The following is a 14,831-nucleotide window of genomic DNA, read 5'->3' on the forward strand; positions in this document are numbered from 1 at the left end:
AAGTGCATATTTTATGCAGTGAAGGAAACACAAAATGAAAAAAAAAACTAAAAAAGAAGAAGAAGAAGTAGAAGTTAACAACTCTTAACCTTTCAGACACGTGCACAGGAATGTTATGCATCTGGCAGAACTCTTCAAAAGTGGACGGAACGTATGACAGCAAATAGACAAGAGTTTAAATGGATCCTAGGGAATGTAGATCTGAGGTTCTGACTGGGACTGAACTGAAACAAGGACTTTTTGGCGAATTTTGTAACATCAGTGTTGAAATTTTAAAGTCTTTGGCCACTGTCAATATGTTATGCAACAACGCAGTCAGCTTTTCTGACAGCCAGCCAGCCACTTCTTCTTCTTCTTTTGTAATCAATCCTACGATTGGTTGGCAGCAGCTTGACCTCCTGATACTTGGGAAATCCTGAGGATTTTTAATGCGATGGATTCCCCTTGCCTTCAGCATCCTATGTCGCTGACCCATCCGGGTTCATCCGCCTTTAGGGGTGATTTCTCATCCCAAGGGCATGAGGGTGCCCTGAACCTCCACCCTCCGAAGAGGCTGTTGGCACTTGGTAGAGGGGGGACCACTTATACCGGTGGTCACTCGGTCTGTGGACGCAGTTTAACGTCATGCCCGGGACAGAGCAAGCCACTGAGTTTATCAATTAGAGAGTCAGATGATCTGAAAGCCAGGCACTTAACAGACCATCCTGTCTTAAAGTAAGTTACTGCAATATGTAGCCGTTGCAATTGAAAGAAAAAGGAGCGGGTTATCGCATTCTACTTTTTTAGCAAGGTCATCGTCATGGAGCTGTGCCAGATACAGACGATATGATATTTGGTTTACGTAACCAGTAAGTTGGTAGAGCTCGCAGGAGACACAAGTGCGTATCTGAGGAAACGTTGTGCGCCTTAAATCGAAGAGATACCTGTACATCCAACTGCATAAGGTACAAGCCAAACAGTCCACAGTAATATAATCGTGGCTTCGTTAACAGGTTAGAGAGGATTTTATGGATTATGTGTACCAACTGTAGATAAGTACGCCTAATTATACTGCCACCGTATTTTAATTTATTCATAAACTGATTTTTTTAAAATTTGTTTAGATCCAGAATATTTCTGTTTAAGCTTTAAAATAATTACGTGATAATCACCCCTGTTCAAGACATTCATTTATAAGTTTGCAATCTGAGGCGAGTTGATTGTGTGACGTGGCGGGCTCAAAATCGTCACTCTATCATATAAACAAACTTAGTTTGAGACATTTTAATTCCTTTCAAATAGTCGTTGATAAGTTGGTACTACTTTTTTCATAAATCTTCTCTTGTGCCAGTCACAATCTTGTATGACGAGGAAATGTGGATATTTCATAAAAAGTGTTTAAACAGCAACTGCACAGGTCTTATTGAGGAGATAATTCCAAAAAGTAATTTGCAAATCACAAAGAAATCTAACAGAACAGCCCGTCCCCCGGCCGGTAATCGAACCCAGAACCTCGAGGGTATTTGAAAAAAAAACTAGAAGGCTCTGACGTTCGGCCATTACACGAAGAGATCGAAATCAAAATATTTCTGTCTTGTGCACGCGCCTTAAAAAAAAAATTCAGGTCTTTATTTGTACGACCTTGCATCATAGCAAATGGTAAACAAACACAACGATGTTATGTAACACAAATAACACAAATAAAGTAACATGGTGTGTATGCCTTATGAGACAGAGCTCCATAACAAGCAGCTGAGTCATATAGATAGAACAAACAAGAGAAATCCTTCAACAACATCGGTACTGATGTCCCGAGTTTCAAACTCGGCTTATCTTTATATGTTCACCCTTATCGCGCAACGTGAGGAACGCATTGAATTGTCCCTGAGTCCTGCACAGAATACAGTGACAGGATTGTCTCCTAACCTTCTGACTCTTTATAAGCAGGAAATTTATTGGCTGGATGAGTAGCAATCGACTTTACAATAAAGAAATTGCACATGTACTCGGCTATTTAGTTAGTTAGGCACAGAAAAGAGGTTGGTATCAAAACATCTCAGAACGTCCTTAATATTGTTTCAGTGCCGAGAACAAAATGGAGCGATGGTCAGGTCGTGTTGCCCTGGTAACAGGAGCCAGTGCTGGTATAGGAGCTGCTACTGCTGAAGAACTCGTCAAGAAAGGTCTGAAAGTGGTCGGACTGGCGCGCAGAGTGGAAAAAATCGAGGTTAGACAGTGTTACCACTCTAATATTATCTATAAGCCTTAATTTATTACACACTTGAAACCATAACCCACTTTCGATTCTTCCACACATTTCTTTACTAGTATATTTTTATGATAAACTTAACTTCCCCTCAGGATAACGATAAACTTTTAGAGATTGAAGAACATTTAAAAACATTTAGGTTTCAAATGGTTAAAGATAGAGTTAGCCTGCCTCTAATCGTCACGCCATAAAAGCATAGCATTTGGAGACATGAATGAAAATCTCTGCACACTGTAGATCTCGGCAGTAATTTCAGGTGAGTGAACGAGTTCGAACACTACAGTCGTAAACACCCAAGGAAAACCCCTTGGTATCCATCCACAGCTTAGATTGGGCCCCAGAGTCAGTATCGAATGTTCTCACCGAGATTCAAGCCTCGGAAGTCCAGTCATTAGCTTGTCACTTTACGAAGAAAGCTAACCCTTGTCATATTCTGCTTCTTTATGGACGAAACTTGTACTTCGTTTGGGTTTTCAGGAGCTAGCCGAGTCCCTGAAATCCGCGCCTGGCAAACTGTATGCTCTCAAATGCGATGTTACGAAAGAGTCTGAAGTGCAGGCGGCCTTCGAGTGGATCAAGACGAAACTTGGCGGAGTCGATATTCTCATCAACAACGCCGGAACCGCTAGCAACAGCAAACTCATAAGTACGTAAAGTAATGCTTTCTTAACCGCAGTTGCTTTTAAAAGAATTACTTATCCAATAAATGGACACCAAAGCTAATGAGGTGTAATTGAATGGAAATATCTGTTTGGGAATACATTCCTAATTATGTTTGCACGACATTTCATTTGTCTATCGTTAATTTTATAAATGTGTCGTAGAAACATGTGAATTAAAGTAATCGAAACTACGTTTTTAGGCGGTCCAGTGGAGAAATGGAGAAAAATCTTTGATCTCAACGTCCTGGGTCTCAGTTTGTGCACCAAGGAAGCGCTCAAGTCCATGAAGGAGCGGGGAGTGGACGACGGACACATCGTCCACATCAACAGGTAGACTCCTGCACTGAGAAATTAATTAATCTGTAGCCTGGGAGTTTTTCGTGGCTTTCAATGTACTGTCCCTTCAGATCCCCAGTAATGGGTTTTATGGTTAATGCGACATTTCTTGAAACTAACTGGACTTTCTTTATGCTTTATTCCACAGCATCGTAGGTCACACGATCCCACATTCTGATCTTGTCGACCACATGTACTGTGCGTCAAAGCACGCCGTCACGGCGCTGACTGAGGGACTTCGTCGAGAACTGGTTAAGCAGAACTCAAAGATAAGGGTCACTGTGAGTGTCATATCATCGTAAAGTGATGATGCACTTTTGTCTGTACCGATGTCTTCAAGGTAGTCCCTAGCTTTGAGATTTATTTATCCAAAATCTACTCAGTAAAATTCCTCCGTGGTATTAGGTGCGGAAATCGTGATTTTGCAGCAAACACTTGTACGATATTAACGGACTTGACAAGGATAACAAATATGGTAAATTCGCTTTCCTAGTACCTCTAGATTTTCAGCTCGTGAATTACAACGTCTTATGCCGTCTTATGAGCGGACGTGGTGGATGATAGAGGACCTCAAATACGAAATTCGGAACTGGTGGATGATAAAGGATCTCAGATACGAAATTTAAACAAAGTCCATCCAGCTGTTCTCGAGAAACGAGCAGATTTTTAGACGTTATTTAGACCTTTGCTTAAGCGAATAACGGGTCTGTCCATGTCCGACTGTCTGTCATGTATATCGTAACATTGTTCCAACAAATACCTTAAACCATATTGCTGTAAAAATTATTAAGGTTAAAACTGTTGCATTTGTTGGTCCCTTGGTTATCCTACTCGTGATGTGGCGTAAAGAACTCCTCTGTAATTTTATGTACTCCAGACCGGACACTTTTACAAACTTGTCCACGCTGTGTCCACTGCACTCACGTGTGGCCACAAATATGTTTCCAGAGCGTGAGCCCTGGGATGGTAGCAACAGAATTCATGGCCGCGTCTGGAAGACCTGTCGACCCCGAACAAGTTTACGGTAGCCATCCTCACTTGGTGGCAAAGGACGTAGCAGACGCCATTTTGTACTCGCTCGGAGTGCCTCAACATGTACAGGTGCGATTAACATCCACATGCAAAGCGCAACGTACCTACACCCGTTCTACCCACAGCCAGCTGAATCCAGTTCATACTGTCACAGTGTTTTCCCCCTCTACAATTCCACCCAACCTCACGCCTTTAAGTTAGATTCTCCAATCAAAAGTGTGTTAAGAATTTTTCTAATTCTTGTAAGATTTGAGGTTTTCACAGCGATGAGTATGAAGATTTCTGTCTTCTGAGTTGTTGCCCTGATGACGGAGGCAGTATGACCTCTGAAACGTTGGTTAACATCGACCAGACTACACGGCGCAACAACCCAGAAGACAGAAATTTTTCTAATTCTTGCTACATGTCCAACCGATCACATCTCTGATCGTTACTTAAAGTTCAAGGAACGTATTTAAAAATACCAATGTTCTTGTGACATTCGCCTTCCTATCGAATCTCCGCATTCCCATGAGATTTGTGTCTCCCATTATTGTTCTTATGGGTTTTGACGCAGTCTTGAGCCCTGAAGATAGAGACGGTATGCTTCTCCGAAATTCCGGTATCTACCCACGAATCTACACGGCGTCAAAACCCAGAACACCACCATCGCCTTCCTCACCACCGTGAAGACTATCAAATCTCACAATTTTTATGAAGTGTCAAATTTGATTCGTACTTCATTATAATGACTGCAGTGAATTAATTATGTCGAGTTTCGTGTGTTTCAGATTCATGAACTCACCATTAAACCTGTTGGGGAGACTTTCTAGCAACTCCAGAATCAGTCTCTGGAAGGTAAACATGATGAAAAACGAGAATTGTATAAATCGAGAACACGTGTCTAAATAAAGGCGGCATGCAGTTCCATGTATTTATGATTTTTTTTGTTTTAATTTGAAACCTTGTATGAGATTTTAAGTTCTGAACCAGCGGTTATGATGTCGATTGTGGCCTTCTGGATTGTAAAAACATGTCTTGTACCCGATTTGAACATTTTTGAGCAACACATCGCCTCCATCCTCAAGGTGAATATGTAATATACCCTTCTCAGAAATGTTGCATAACACTAACAGGACCGCAAATGTTACAACCCAGAAAATCGCAGTGAATAGCCTATAGGCATACATCGTTTGTTTTTAACTTCGCCTTTCCAACTATTATATTGCCTATTAACATTCTGAAGTCAAATCTTGTCTTAAGAGTTTGACCGGGATGTTCTTTTGTTAAATCTTATGTGGTACCGCCTGATTCGACTTCTAATGGTTAAGTGAAGTGTTTTCTTCGCGGTACGGTCTGGATTCGTAAATATTATGAAGACGAGCTTCGGCTTCAAAGGGTTAACCAGCTGATTTTCGTAATGGTGAGGTGTAGTGTTTTCTTCGCGGTACGGACTGAATTCATAAATAATATTCAGACGATCTTCGGCTTCAAAGGGTTAATAATACTTAAGAACTCCGCTCTAACCTCAAAGAAAACACAAAACGTGTCCAAGATAACTATAAATTTATCAATTCATAATCGCTGTTTACTCTGAGAATCTAATAAAACTTATAAATAAATCCTATAGACGTAATGAAGAGTTGTTGATTGTTGATGCACGTGGTACATGTAGTTACCACCGGGCTGTAAGGAGTTAATAAAACATTTGCATCTGTATGATTCAACAGTCTGTAAAAGCTGTTTTATGTTCAACACGAAAACAAGATTACAGTGACAACAAGATTAGATTGTATGGGATGGAACAGTACCACGCCGTATAGGAGGGCTGTTTACTGTGAACAAGAACTGATCTGCTAATTTCGGCTGTTTAATCAACAGGGACTTGTGTTGCTTTATCACCTAGGATGAGACTGGGTCATATTCCTCACCGTCTTATAAAAATACGTGTTCTTAGAGACTGCCCTTTACATTCTGTGCGGGAGACATAGGCTCAAATATTATTTCCTTTAGTCTAAATGTATCTGATGTTCGAGGAGACAAGTGCAAACAGCTATCTGTGGCTTTACAAAAATACATTATGATACTGAAGAATAAAGCAAGAAATGTGCTGGTTGGCTAAGGTTATCGCACATCTAGCGGTGATAGGATGGAGCGATGGCGAAGTGATGATCATCAGGGGTAAAAGGGAAGGAAAGCTAGAGAAACCTGGTACAGTATCATTTTCTCTTACCACGAATCTCATCTGAAGTCTAGGGACTGAAATGGGTCTCGGCGATGAGAAGCCAGTTTCCATCCATATACCCTATATCTGGTTGGATGATCGTTCACCTCGTGAACGTGAGGCCGGCAGTCAAGCTAGTCGGCTTTGGCTCTCAGAGGGCTGTTACGCCACGGATTTAATTTTAATTTTAAATTTTTTACCCGAGCTATAGCATGAGTCTTGATAAGAAAATACTTGCACGTAGTTAGAGGGTTTGTAAAATAGTAACTGTACAGAAAAGGTTGGAACCCTATAAAATTGATGCAAACGCAACAAATTAAAATTTTAAACCAATATAGTCCAACCGAAAATAAACAATGTAATCGATAACATAATCTGTAGGGAGAGATAAAAATGCAAGATAATGAACAAAGCCAGAGTACTAAATAGCTTTGAAATCTAGTTAACAGCAGACGTGTGTTCATCGGATGAATCCAATTCGACGTTCAGCCTAATTCGGCAAATAATATACCCACAAAAGAAAAAAAATTCTTACTGAATAACTACAGTGAAATTAAAAGTAATCACCTATTAACGAACATTTCTAAGGCATTAGAACACATATGTAAGGAAGTGGCCGTGGTCTAATGTAAGGTACCATGTAGCATTCGACTAGATGTACGTTGTAAAATCACAAACGGAAACCTCGCTCAGAATAGCCAATCTCCGGACCGAGATTCAAACCTGGGACTACCCGAATACGAATCAAGTCTGTCTACTACTCTAACGTTACATTCGTCGAATGCTGGAATTGCTGAATTTTCACTACGAATTCTATAAATCTAATTATGTCTCAAAGAACACTAGGCCTATAAATTCGTTTCCTGTTCCAAAGTTTAGATAGGAGAGAAACGATATGTTACTAGGTCTTTAAGCTCGTATAGGAACCAAACGGGATAATTTGTTGCCTCCGGTGACTGGTTTAATCCCATGTAAGCATTTAATATGGCCATTATCCTAACAGGCACTCGAGAATCAATGCCAGTTGCCTGCGAGTATGAACTTTCTCACCGAGATAAGGTCCAGTCTACAGTGCTATTCATCTCGGTCTGCAGTCAGTGTTACGCTGATACGGAAGCTGTCAAGAGGTTCTGCTCTGTACTCTGCTTTGTTACAGCAAGGTATGTACGTCTAATGTTTCACATACCAAAGCAACCACAATTCGTGTTAATACAGCACATACATTTGTTGCCATAATTTAGTGATAAGTGTTCTAAAATGTATGTCTGGTACAGTTAAAACGTACAAGTAAATTTCGTATTAATTATGTTTGATGCAGGTAGTTAATTAATTAATTAATCAACTCAGGGGTTCAGAGAGTCTAAACATCGCTAGAATAAAATGTCTTGTATTTTATGGAACCTGGCGGTTCATTGCCGTGCTCAAAATAAGACGTGACTATTGGAAAATGCTGTTTCGAGGCGGACAGTCCAGAATGCTGATTGGTGGAATCATAAGATCGCGAATCCATAACAACACGAGCCAAGGAACAAAAGCATAATGAACCTTTAACAAGAGCAGAGTCAACGAACTCATTGATAACAATGTTGTTATTAGCCGATACCTCAGCCGGTTATCTTAAAGATACCACGAAGTTCTTTGAACAATAATAGTCATCATAATCATCACCAACTTCTTGGAATGGACCAACTGAGCCTTCAGTCTCTCTGTCATCTTACAGGGACGTCTCAAATGCTTGGTACTTCACCCAGAAGCTCCATTATACCTTACGCGTGTGACGCCTAACCACAGCCATTAACTTCATTTTTATAGCACTGGTGTTTTGCAAGAGAAACCAACCATAACATTTCGCGAAACGATGGACACCCGTAGAAACAAAGTTTCCAAAGAAAAAGAGGTTTTTGTTTTTTTTTCCCCCAACTCACTTCCATAAACGGTTTTATAGCTGAGTAAACCTGATTTTATATGTACGGTTTCCATCGGTCTGTTACAAGTAACCTGACTTAAATGTAATTTTCGATGACAAGATACACAGACTGAAAGTTGAATTATGAGGAGATTCGCAAGTTTTACTCCTTGTCAAATAGAATTAGACTGATCAAGCCAAATAGAATGAGATAGGCAGGGCATGTAGCCTACATGGGAGAGAAGAGGAAAGCATTCAGGTTTTAGGTAGGCAAACCAGAAGGAAAGAGACCACTAGGAAGACTCAGACGTAGGTGGGAGGATAATATTAAAATGGATCTAAGATAGGGTGGTAAGACTGGATTAATATGGCTAAGTATAGGTGTAAGTGGCAGACTCTTGTCACGGTAATGAACCATTCGGGGGTTCCATAAAATGTTGGGAATTTTCAGAGTGGCTTTGCGACTGTTGGCTTCTGAGGAAGGGGTCGGGTTCCATGCAGAAGGTTTCAGACTGCCCTTAAATGCAGTCAAATTATTTTATCGAAGCCAATAATTGCTGGCTGTGCAGTGTAGTTGGTCGAGTCCACTCTGACCTCTGCGGGGGTGTGGAAAAAGAGCGTGACGTGCACAGGATAAAGGTCGATTTCGACGTTTTTACCCTGGTGATATTCCCGTGACACTTGCATTGAGTAACACGAAAAAATTTCGAACGAGTCAGGTAACCATCTCCTTGTTACTTTCGGTTTTATATTTTGTCTTTTAACCACGCTTAAGAAAACTTCCGGAACTACAGATCTAACACAGTTATACAGGATCTTCATAGAAAAGCCGAAAATATCTCGATCTTTCACCGCCATGTTTGGTAAAGACTATCATTTTACCCTATCCTGAGTCAGTTTAATTCAGGTAAGAATTCAGGCCTTATTTCTCCACGACCAATTTTAATATTATTCTCCCATCCAAGTTCAGATCTTCGAAGTGGTTTTCTTCCTTAAGGTGTTTCGATATTGACCACTCTTAAAAGGTTACGAATCTCACTTAAGATATTCACGGCCAATTATCAGAAGTGTTCTACCGGCCGATGAACACGTTTTTCGCCTGTGGTAACAAGTTCGTATCATCGGTCGTTGTTCCAGGGACGATCCCTGATTTCGTCATTGTTATGCAAGTTAGGAGATCTACGTGCAGCCGGGAATTATAGACAACCAGCCAATCACACACGGAGTATTCGCTTATTTTTCAGTGCATATTATCGCTTAATCAAGTCACTATCTATTTATAGGCAGAATAATCCCTGTTGTGCAGTTCAATTACCGAGAATATGTGATGTATGCCGTTCTTGCGCTGAAGAGCGCACAATATTTATGAACCTGCACTGGTCATCATTTCTGTTCATAGTACGACAATGCATCGGTGGGCAGGTCGTGTTGCCATGGTGACTGGAGCCAGTTCTGGGATAGGAGCTGCCATTGCTAAGGAACTGGTGAAGAAAGGGCTCAAAGTTGTCGGCATGGCACGAAGGGTGGAGAACATTGAGGTTAGTTTACAAACTGACAGACTAACGCAAGATGCGTGTCTTAATCTGGCTAACCGAGGGAAATTATTTTTGTGCCGAAGTTCCTAGATCGCAATATTTTAACCGAGAAAATCTTAAGGTTACGAGACCAACAGCCTCTGAAACTGGAATGATGTGCCACACAGGCCCTGTCGGCGTCCCTAAGGTCGTCAGCGGGTCAGCTGTACCCGGTGAAGGCGGACATCACGCAGCACAACGAAGTATTTTCCGTGTTCAGGTGGGCCAAGAGGAACTTGGGAGGAGTGGATGTTCTGGTCAACAGCGCGGGAGTTGCCAGCGCCAACACGTTAATCGGTGGGATCACTGTCATGCCCCACTCTCCCTATTTACGACTATCACTCACCTTCACAACCGTTACCTGAGGTCTATTTTAATATTATCTTCCTTCCTATTCCCAAAACTTTCTCATTAAAATTTTGTACATGTTTCTTGTTTCTATACCTCTACGTGACAAGAGCACGTTTACTTGTCTTAACATGTCATTGCTTGGAGGTACGTACAGTACATAATGTCAAAGAACCTTAGTTATAGATTATACTCTGTGTATGTTTGAATACAGACAAACCAGCAATCTCATAGATTAAAAGCAGGTTAGTGTTTCCGCCATAAGCTTGCAAGCTACTGTACACTGCAACACTATCACAGTCAGTTATTAAATTATAGTAGCAAAATTAAGATATTTACTGTTCTCAGATGGTCCGATTGAAAACTGGAGGCATATATTGGACGTGAACGTTCTGGGACTTTCCATCTGTACCAAAGAAGCGATCCATTCCATGAAGGAGAGAGGAGTGGACGATGGACACATTGTGCATATCAACAGGCAAGTTTCGACTAAAATATTAAGTCATAACGTCACAGAGCTTTAATACAGTTAATTAAAGACACGGAAGATAACACGAGACAATGTTACTAGTGTGATAAAATCATTAGATTAAGATGAGTGAGCAATGTAGCACGCAATGTAGCTTATTTTAAGGTTAGGTCAGGGAATTTTCCTGTAGAGTCTGCGGAATATAAACGTGTATGAATAGTACCGTTGTGATAGCCCGCTCGCAGGAAGCGGGCAGATCACGCACACACACCAAAGTGGAATTATTTTCTTTGTCTAAAGGGAGTAAGACAATCCACAAAATACCTCAGTTAGGATTGCTCTTATCCAGGGCCATATTCGAATCCAGAACCTCCTGAATACGAAGTAGGAGTACCAAACACTCGGCTGTGACGGCTGACTGATGATTACAAAATGTAAACACGTGTGTTATACAGTGTTACAGGTCATGTGGTTCCTCCTACAAACACGCCAATGTACATGTATGCAGCCTCCAAAGCAGCTAACTTGACGTTAACAGAGGGACTCAGACGGGAACTTCTTCAGATGAATTCCAAAATAAGGCTCACGGTGAGTGCCAGTTGTCAGTACTCAATCAGGGACCCTCAGTTCATGTCTGGTGAGAGAGAGAGAGAGAGAGAGAGAGAGAGAGAGAGAGAGAGAGAAGAGAAACGAAAAACTGGGAAATTTTTTAATAATAACAGAAGTTTAAAAATCTGCTATTCTGCAATAACTGTAATACCTAAGAAGTATAATGAACTGTTAAAGGCAGTAAAAATTTAACATATAAACAGAATAATGATTGGTAAAACGACAGAAATAAGAAATAAAGAAAATATGCTCGTATTACCAGACCCTGTGATCTACTGCTCGATGTATCGAGACGCCTCTGAATAAAAAAAAAAATGTCTCGGAACATCGAGTGAGAAATGCTGCCTTAGAGACGCATAACGACATTAGTTAAACTGGACAGGATATTTTTTAGCATCGAGTCACACAGAAGACTGGAATTTTCATAAATTCTGGCACTTTGCAGAGTGTGAGCCCTGGAATTGTGCGTACGGACATGCGTGAAACATCAGGACTAACAGATCCTCACGAAGACCACCCTTACCTCGAACCGCAAGACGTAGTAGACGCCGTGATATACGTTCTGGGAACACCTCCACATGTCCAGGTGAGCTCTGAATAGCAAGGGATTAACTAAGTTCCTAGTTAAAACAGTAAACATCGACGAATATCCTAACCATTATGTTTACAACCCGTCTCTCAAAGAACCATCTTTCAGCTATTTTTCGAATTTTTAAGCGGACGTTTACAGTTAATTTCACACGCAAAAACTATAGCCTACGTAATTTTTCTCCGCGAATAAGTCACGCCTTCTGTTCCTGCATAGTTTACGATCCTGGTAATACTGCGTGACGCACAATTCAGGAAGTCCCTCGTTACGAAATGCTATTGACTGACGACTTAGTTAGTCTGTCTGATATCAACATAAGTTCACAAGTACGTGTCACTGGGACCATTTTCCAAAAGCCTCACAATATACACAGACAATCCAAGCATTTCCTTTTTGCTGAACTGCAAGTTTTAAATACGTAATCTTCATTCGCGTTAATACGAAATGAACTAAAGCGCATAGCGCAGAGTTGCATAATTTGTCAAGAAATTCCGTATCTTTATGAAAACCAGACGTTTAACTTTGTGTTTACAAAACCTCTCCATTTCAACGCACCAGTTAAACTCCTTTTATTTACGAGTATCTAAGATCCACTTTAATAATATACAAACCCAGTTACTTTATACGGTGATTCAACTAACATTCTCATATTCAAACTGAGTACGTATTTCACATTTTCCTCATGCGTTCTACATTTCCCACCCCTCACACTTATTTTTTCAATCACCCTTAAAATATTAGACGACAATCACAAAATTTTAGTTACATCCAGAGAGAGTGGGTCATGTTTCCCACCTTCACCATCTGTGCATGTAACAATCTAAAATGACTGATGTTTGCCATAGAGAGGAATCAATTTATCCTGACGATATTGACTTATTGCGTGGATTTAATTTAAATTCGTAGGTACATAATTAATAAGACGACAGTATAATGACAATGAACTTCATCATGTATCCCACTTAAGATGTGTAATGGAGTTAATTTTATTTGTTTCAGGTCCATGAAGTAATCATCAGGCCAGTGGGAGAAAGTTTTGTATAAAGTACATTATTAAAACTATTCAGAAATATGTACATAAAACCTCTCTTTAAAAATATCTACTAGGTATTTGTATCTTGAAAGACCCCAATAAACTGCATTGTTTATTTTCACTAATGCTTACGTCAGAAAACAATTCTGCTAACCCGTCCTCCTTTCGTCACGTTTAAATATTACTCCCCCTCGCGATAAAAATATTATCCCATCTGGGGGCACATAATAGCAAAGTTCATTGATGTGATCACAAAACATATGAAGTGACATAGTTACGTAAATACAAGTTTCTTAGACTGTGAACTTTATTTCAAGAAGGACTGGAGTCTTCAATTCGTAGGCCAAGTCGCTGGAAAAAGTTACTAGAAATACATACAAAGTTCGGTTCGACAATCCAACTGAAACAGACGAAGGCATAATCACGCAGATATTGTTGTGCGCAGAAGCCTATTTGCGGGAAAAAAGCAGTCCAGAAAAGCTCTGGATGCAAATGTTCCGGAATTAATACGATACTGTAATTGCTTTGTGTGTTTCTGATCCCATACCACCAGACGTGCAGATGGACCGGTGAAACTACATAATTAACGCTACTGTCAGACTACTCGTATCTCCGTGTAGAGGCATACGCCCGTATGTAGCCTAACTGGGTAGCTACATTATCATTCCCATAGCGATAAAAAATCCACAATTACTCAATATAATGATATAGTAAAACTTACTTGTGCTGACTCGTCCAAGGAGTCCTACCAACTGTCTAATAGCTCAAAGCCTACGAAAAAGTTGGGACCCGCAGATGCTCAAGGCACTGAAAAACTGGTCGTCTAAGTATTCTAAGTACGTATTTATGTTCTCCGTTTAAAAACCAGTTCCATTCAAAACTTCTCTCGACTGAAACCTGTTGCGACATGTTTTTACTTTTCAAGTCAGCGATCTCGTATCTGGTTAAAATGAACAAAAAACTACGACAAAACAAAATAATAACATTTATAAACCCCCAATTTTAATTACCGTGTTCACAAAAGCTCTACATTAGTCCCTATCCTGAACCTGATAAAACCAGTTTACGTACTCGCCCCCTATTTAACATCAATTTTAATATTATCTTCCCTAGTCTATTTCTAGGTCTTCCAAATATCCTCTTCCCTCCTACCAAAATGTCTGTTTTTGCATTTGTCACGTGCCTCTCGTGAGTGCTAATTGTCTGTCTCACCTCAACCCGCCTGACTCGATCACTCTAGTATGTTAACACCTGGAAACTGATTCTGTATATCTCGACAGAGTTCTGTCACTTCATAGCCTCTCCACATCTTAAACATCCTCCTTCTCCTTCCACATCCATTCCCATTTGTGTCTACCATTTCATTTCATGCTATTTACCGTACACAGATTACTCTAAGAATTAATGATTCTATTTATGTATTTCAATTTATGGTAGGACGTTAAACGAGTTACGAGCGTTAGAGGGCTATATAACCAAAGCCATTTGAGACGTTTAGAACACGATAACAAAGCGGAAACTAAGAGTGGGGGGGATTTTAAAAAAAAAACGTTACCACAAGGTCATAGTCTACTGCTATCTGAAACAAGTTTACAGTGACAGTGGGTAAAGTAAACCACTTTAACAGAGATACCAAAAGTCCGAAGGTGTACTTGACTGGGGTACACAACCTTGGGAAAATGTGTACATTCTTACGTTAAATAATCTGTAATGTTCATTTACTGCCTCTAAAAGTGAGCTGCTGTAGGCCTGTAGCTCCACGGGTAATCGCTGCAGAGTGCAATAAATTATATTTTATTTTGTCAACAGGTAGAAAACCGGA

The 14,831-nt window shown here is 40.3% G+C and overlaps 2 protein-coding genes across 5 annotated transcripts; both read left to right on the forward strand.

Moving 5' to 3' along the window:
* Positions 1-695: 695 nt before the first annotated feature.
* Positions 696-5,191, forward strand: LOC110834646 (farnesol dehydrogenase). 4 transcript variants are annotated; one of them, XM_022074034.2, is made up of 7 exons: positions 696-714; positions 2,062-2,206; positions 2,726-2,894; positions 3,111-3,240; positions 3,395-3,527; positions 4,195-4,347; positions 5,049-5,191. In XM_022074034.2, the coding sequence occupies exons 2-7, from the start codon at positions 2,075-2,077 to the stop codon at positions 5,088-5,090; spliced, it is 759 nt and encodes a 252-aa protein (XP_021929726.2). In that variant the 5' UTR covers positions 696-714; positions 2,062-2,074; the 3' UTR covers positions 5,091-5,191. The 4 variants fall into 4 exon arrangements, with proteins under 4 accessions (XP_021929726.2, XP_021929727.1, XP_021929728.1 ...); XM_022074035.2 differs by lacking the exon at positions 696-714 and adding an exon at positions 788-944; XM_022074036.2 differs by lacking the exon at positions 696-714 and adding an exon at positions 833-992.
* A 906-nt stretch (positions 5,192-6,097) lies between these two features.
* Positions 6,098-13,130, forward strand: LOC110834660 (farnesol dehydrogenase). The gene is made up of 8 exons (XM_022074057.2): positions 6,098-6,468; positions 7,485-7,641; positions 9,787-9,925; positions 10,090-10,258; positions 10,658-10,787; positions 11,234-11,366; positions 11,833-11,973; positions 12,976-13,130. Exons 1-8 carry the CDS (start codon positions 6,363-6,365, stop codon positions 13,018-13,020), a joined length of 1,020 nt encoding a protein of 339 aa, XP_021929749.1. The 5' UTR covers positions 6,098-6,362; the 3' UTR covers positions 13,021-13,130.
* The last annotated feature ends 1,701 nt before the right edge of the window (positions 13,131-14,831 follow it).

The sequence above is a fragment of the Zootermopsis nevadensis genome, unplaced genomic scaffold (genome assembly GCF_977971745.1).
Source record: "Zootermopsis nevadensis isolate Lab colony 2312 unplaced genomic scaffold, Znev_1.0 Znev_ptg000027l, whole genome shotgun sequence".
Classification (NCBI taxonomy): Eukaryota; Metazoa; Arthropoda; class Insecta; order Blattodea; family Termopsidae; genus Zootermopsis; species Zootermopsis nevadensis.

What these genes read in the sequence shown, in the direction of transcription:
- LOC110834660 (XM_022074057.2), top strand. Translation starts at nt 6,363, where the DNA reads ATGTGCTGGTTGGCTAAGGTTATCGCACATCTAGCGGTGATAGGATGG. An exon ending in CTCTGCTTTGTTACAGCAAG is followed by an intron (nt 7,642 to 9,786) that starts GTATGTACGTCT and finishes TTCTGTTCATAG; the next exon opens with TACGACAATGCATCGGTGGG. An exon ending in GAACACCTCCACATGTCCAG is followed by an intron (nt 11,974 to 12,975) that starts GTGAGCTCTGAA and finishes TATTTGTTTCAG; the next exon opens with GTCCATGAAGTAATCATCAG.
- LOC110834646 (XM_022074034.2), top strand. Translation starts at nt 2,075, where the DNA reads ATGGAGCGATGGTCAGGTCGTGTTGCCCTGGTAACAGGAGCCAGTGCT. An exon ending in GCAGAGTGGAAAAAATCGAG is followed by an intron (nt 2,207 to 2,725) that starts GTTAGACAGTGT and finishes TTGGGTTTTCAG; the next exon opens with GAGCTAGCCGAGTCCCTGAA. An exon ending in CACATCGTCCACATCAACAG is followed by an intron (nt 3,241 to 3,394) that starts GTAGACTCCTGC and finishes TTTATTCCACAG; the next exon opens with CATCGTAGGTCACACGATCC.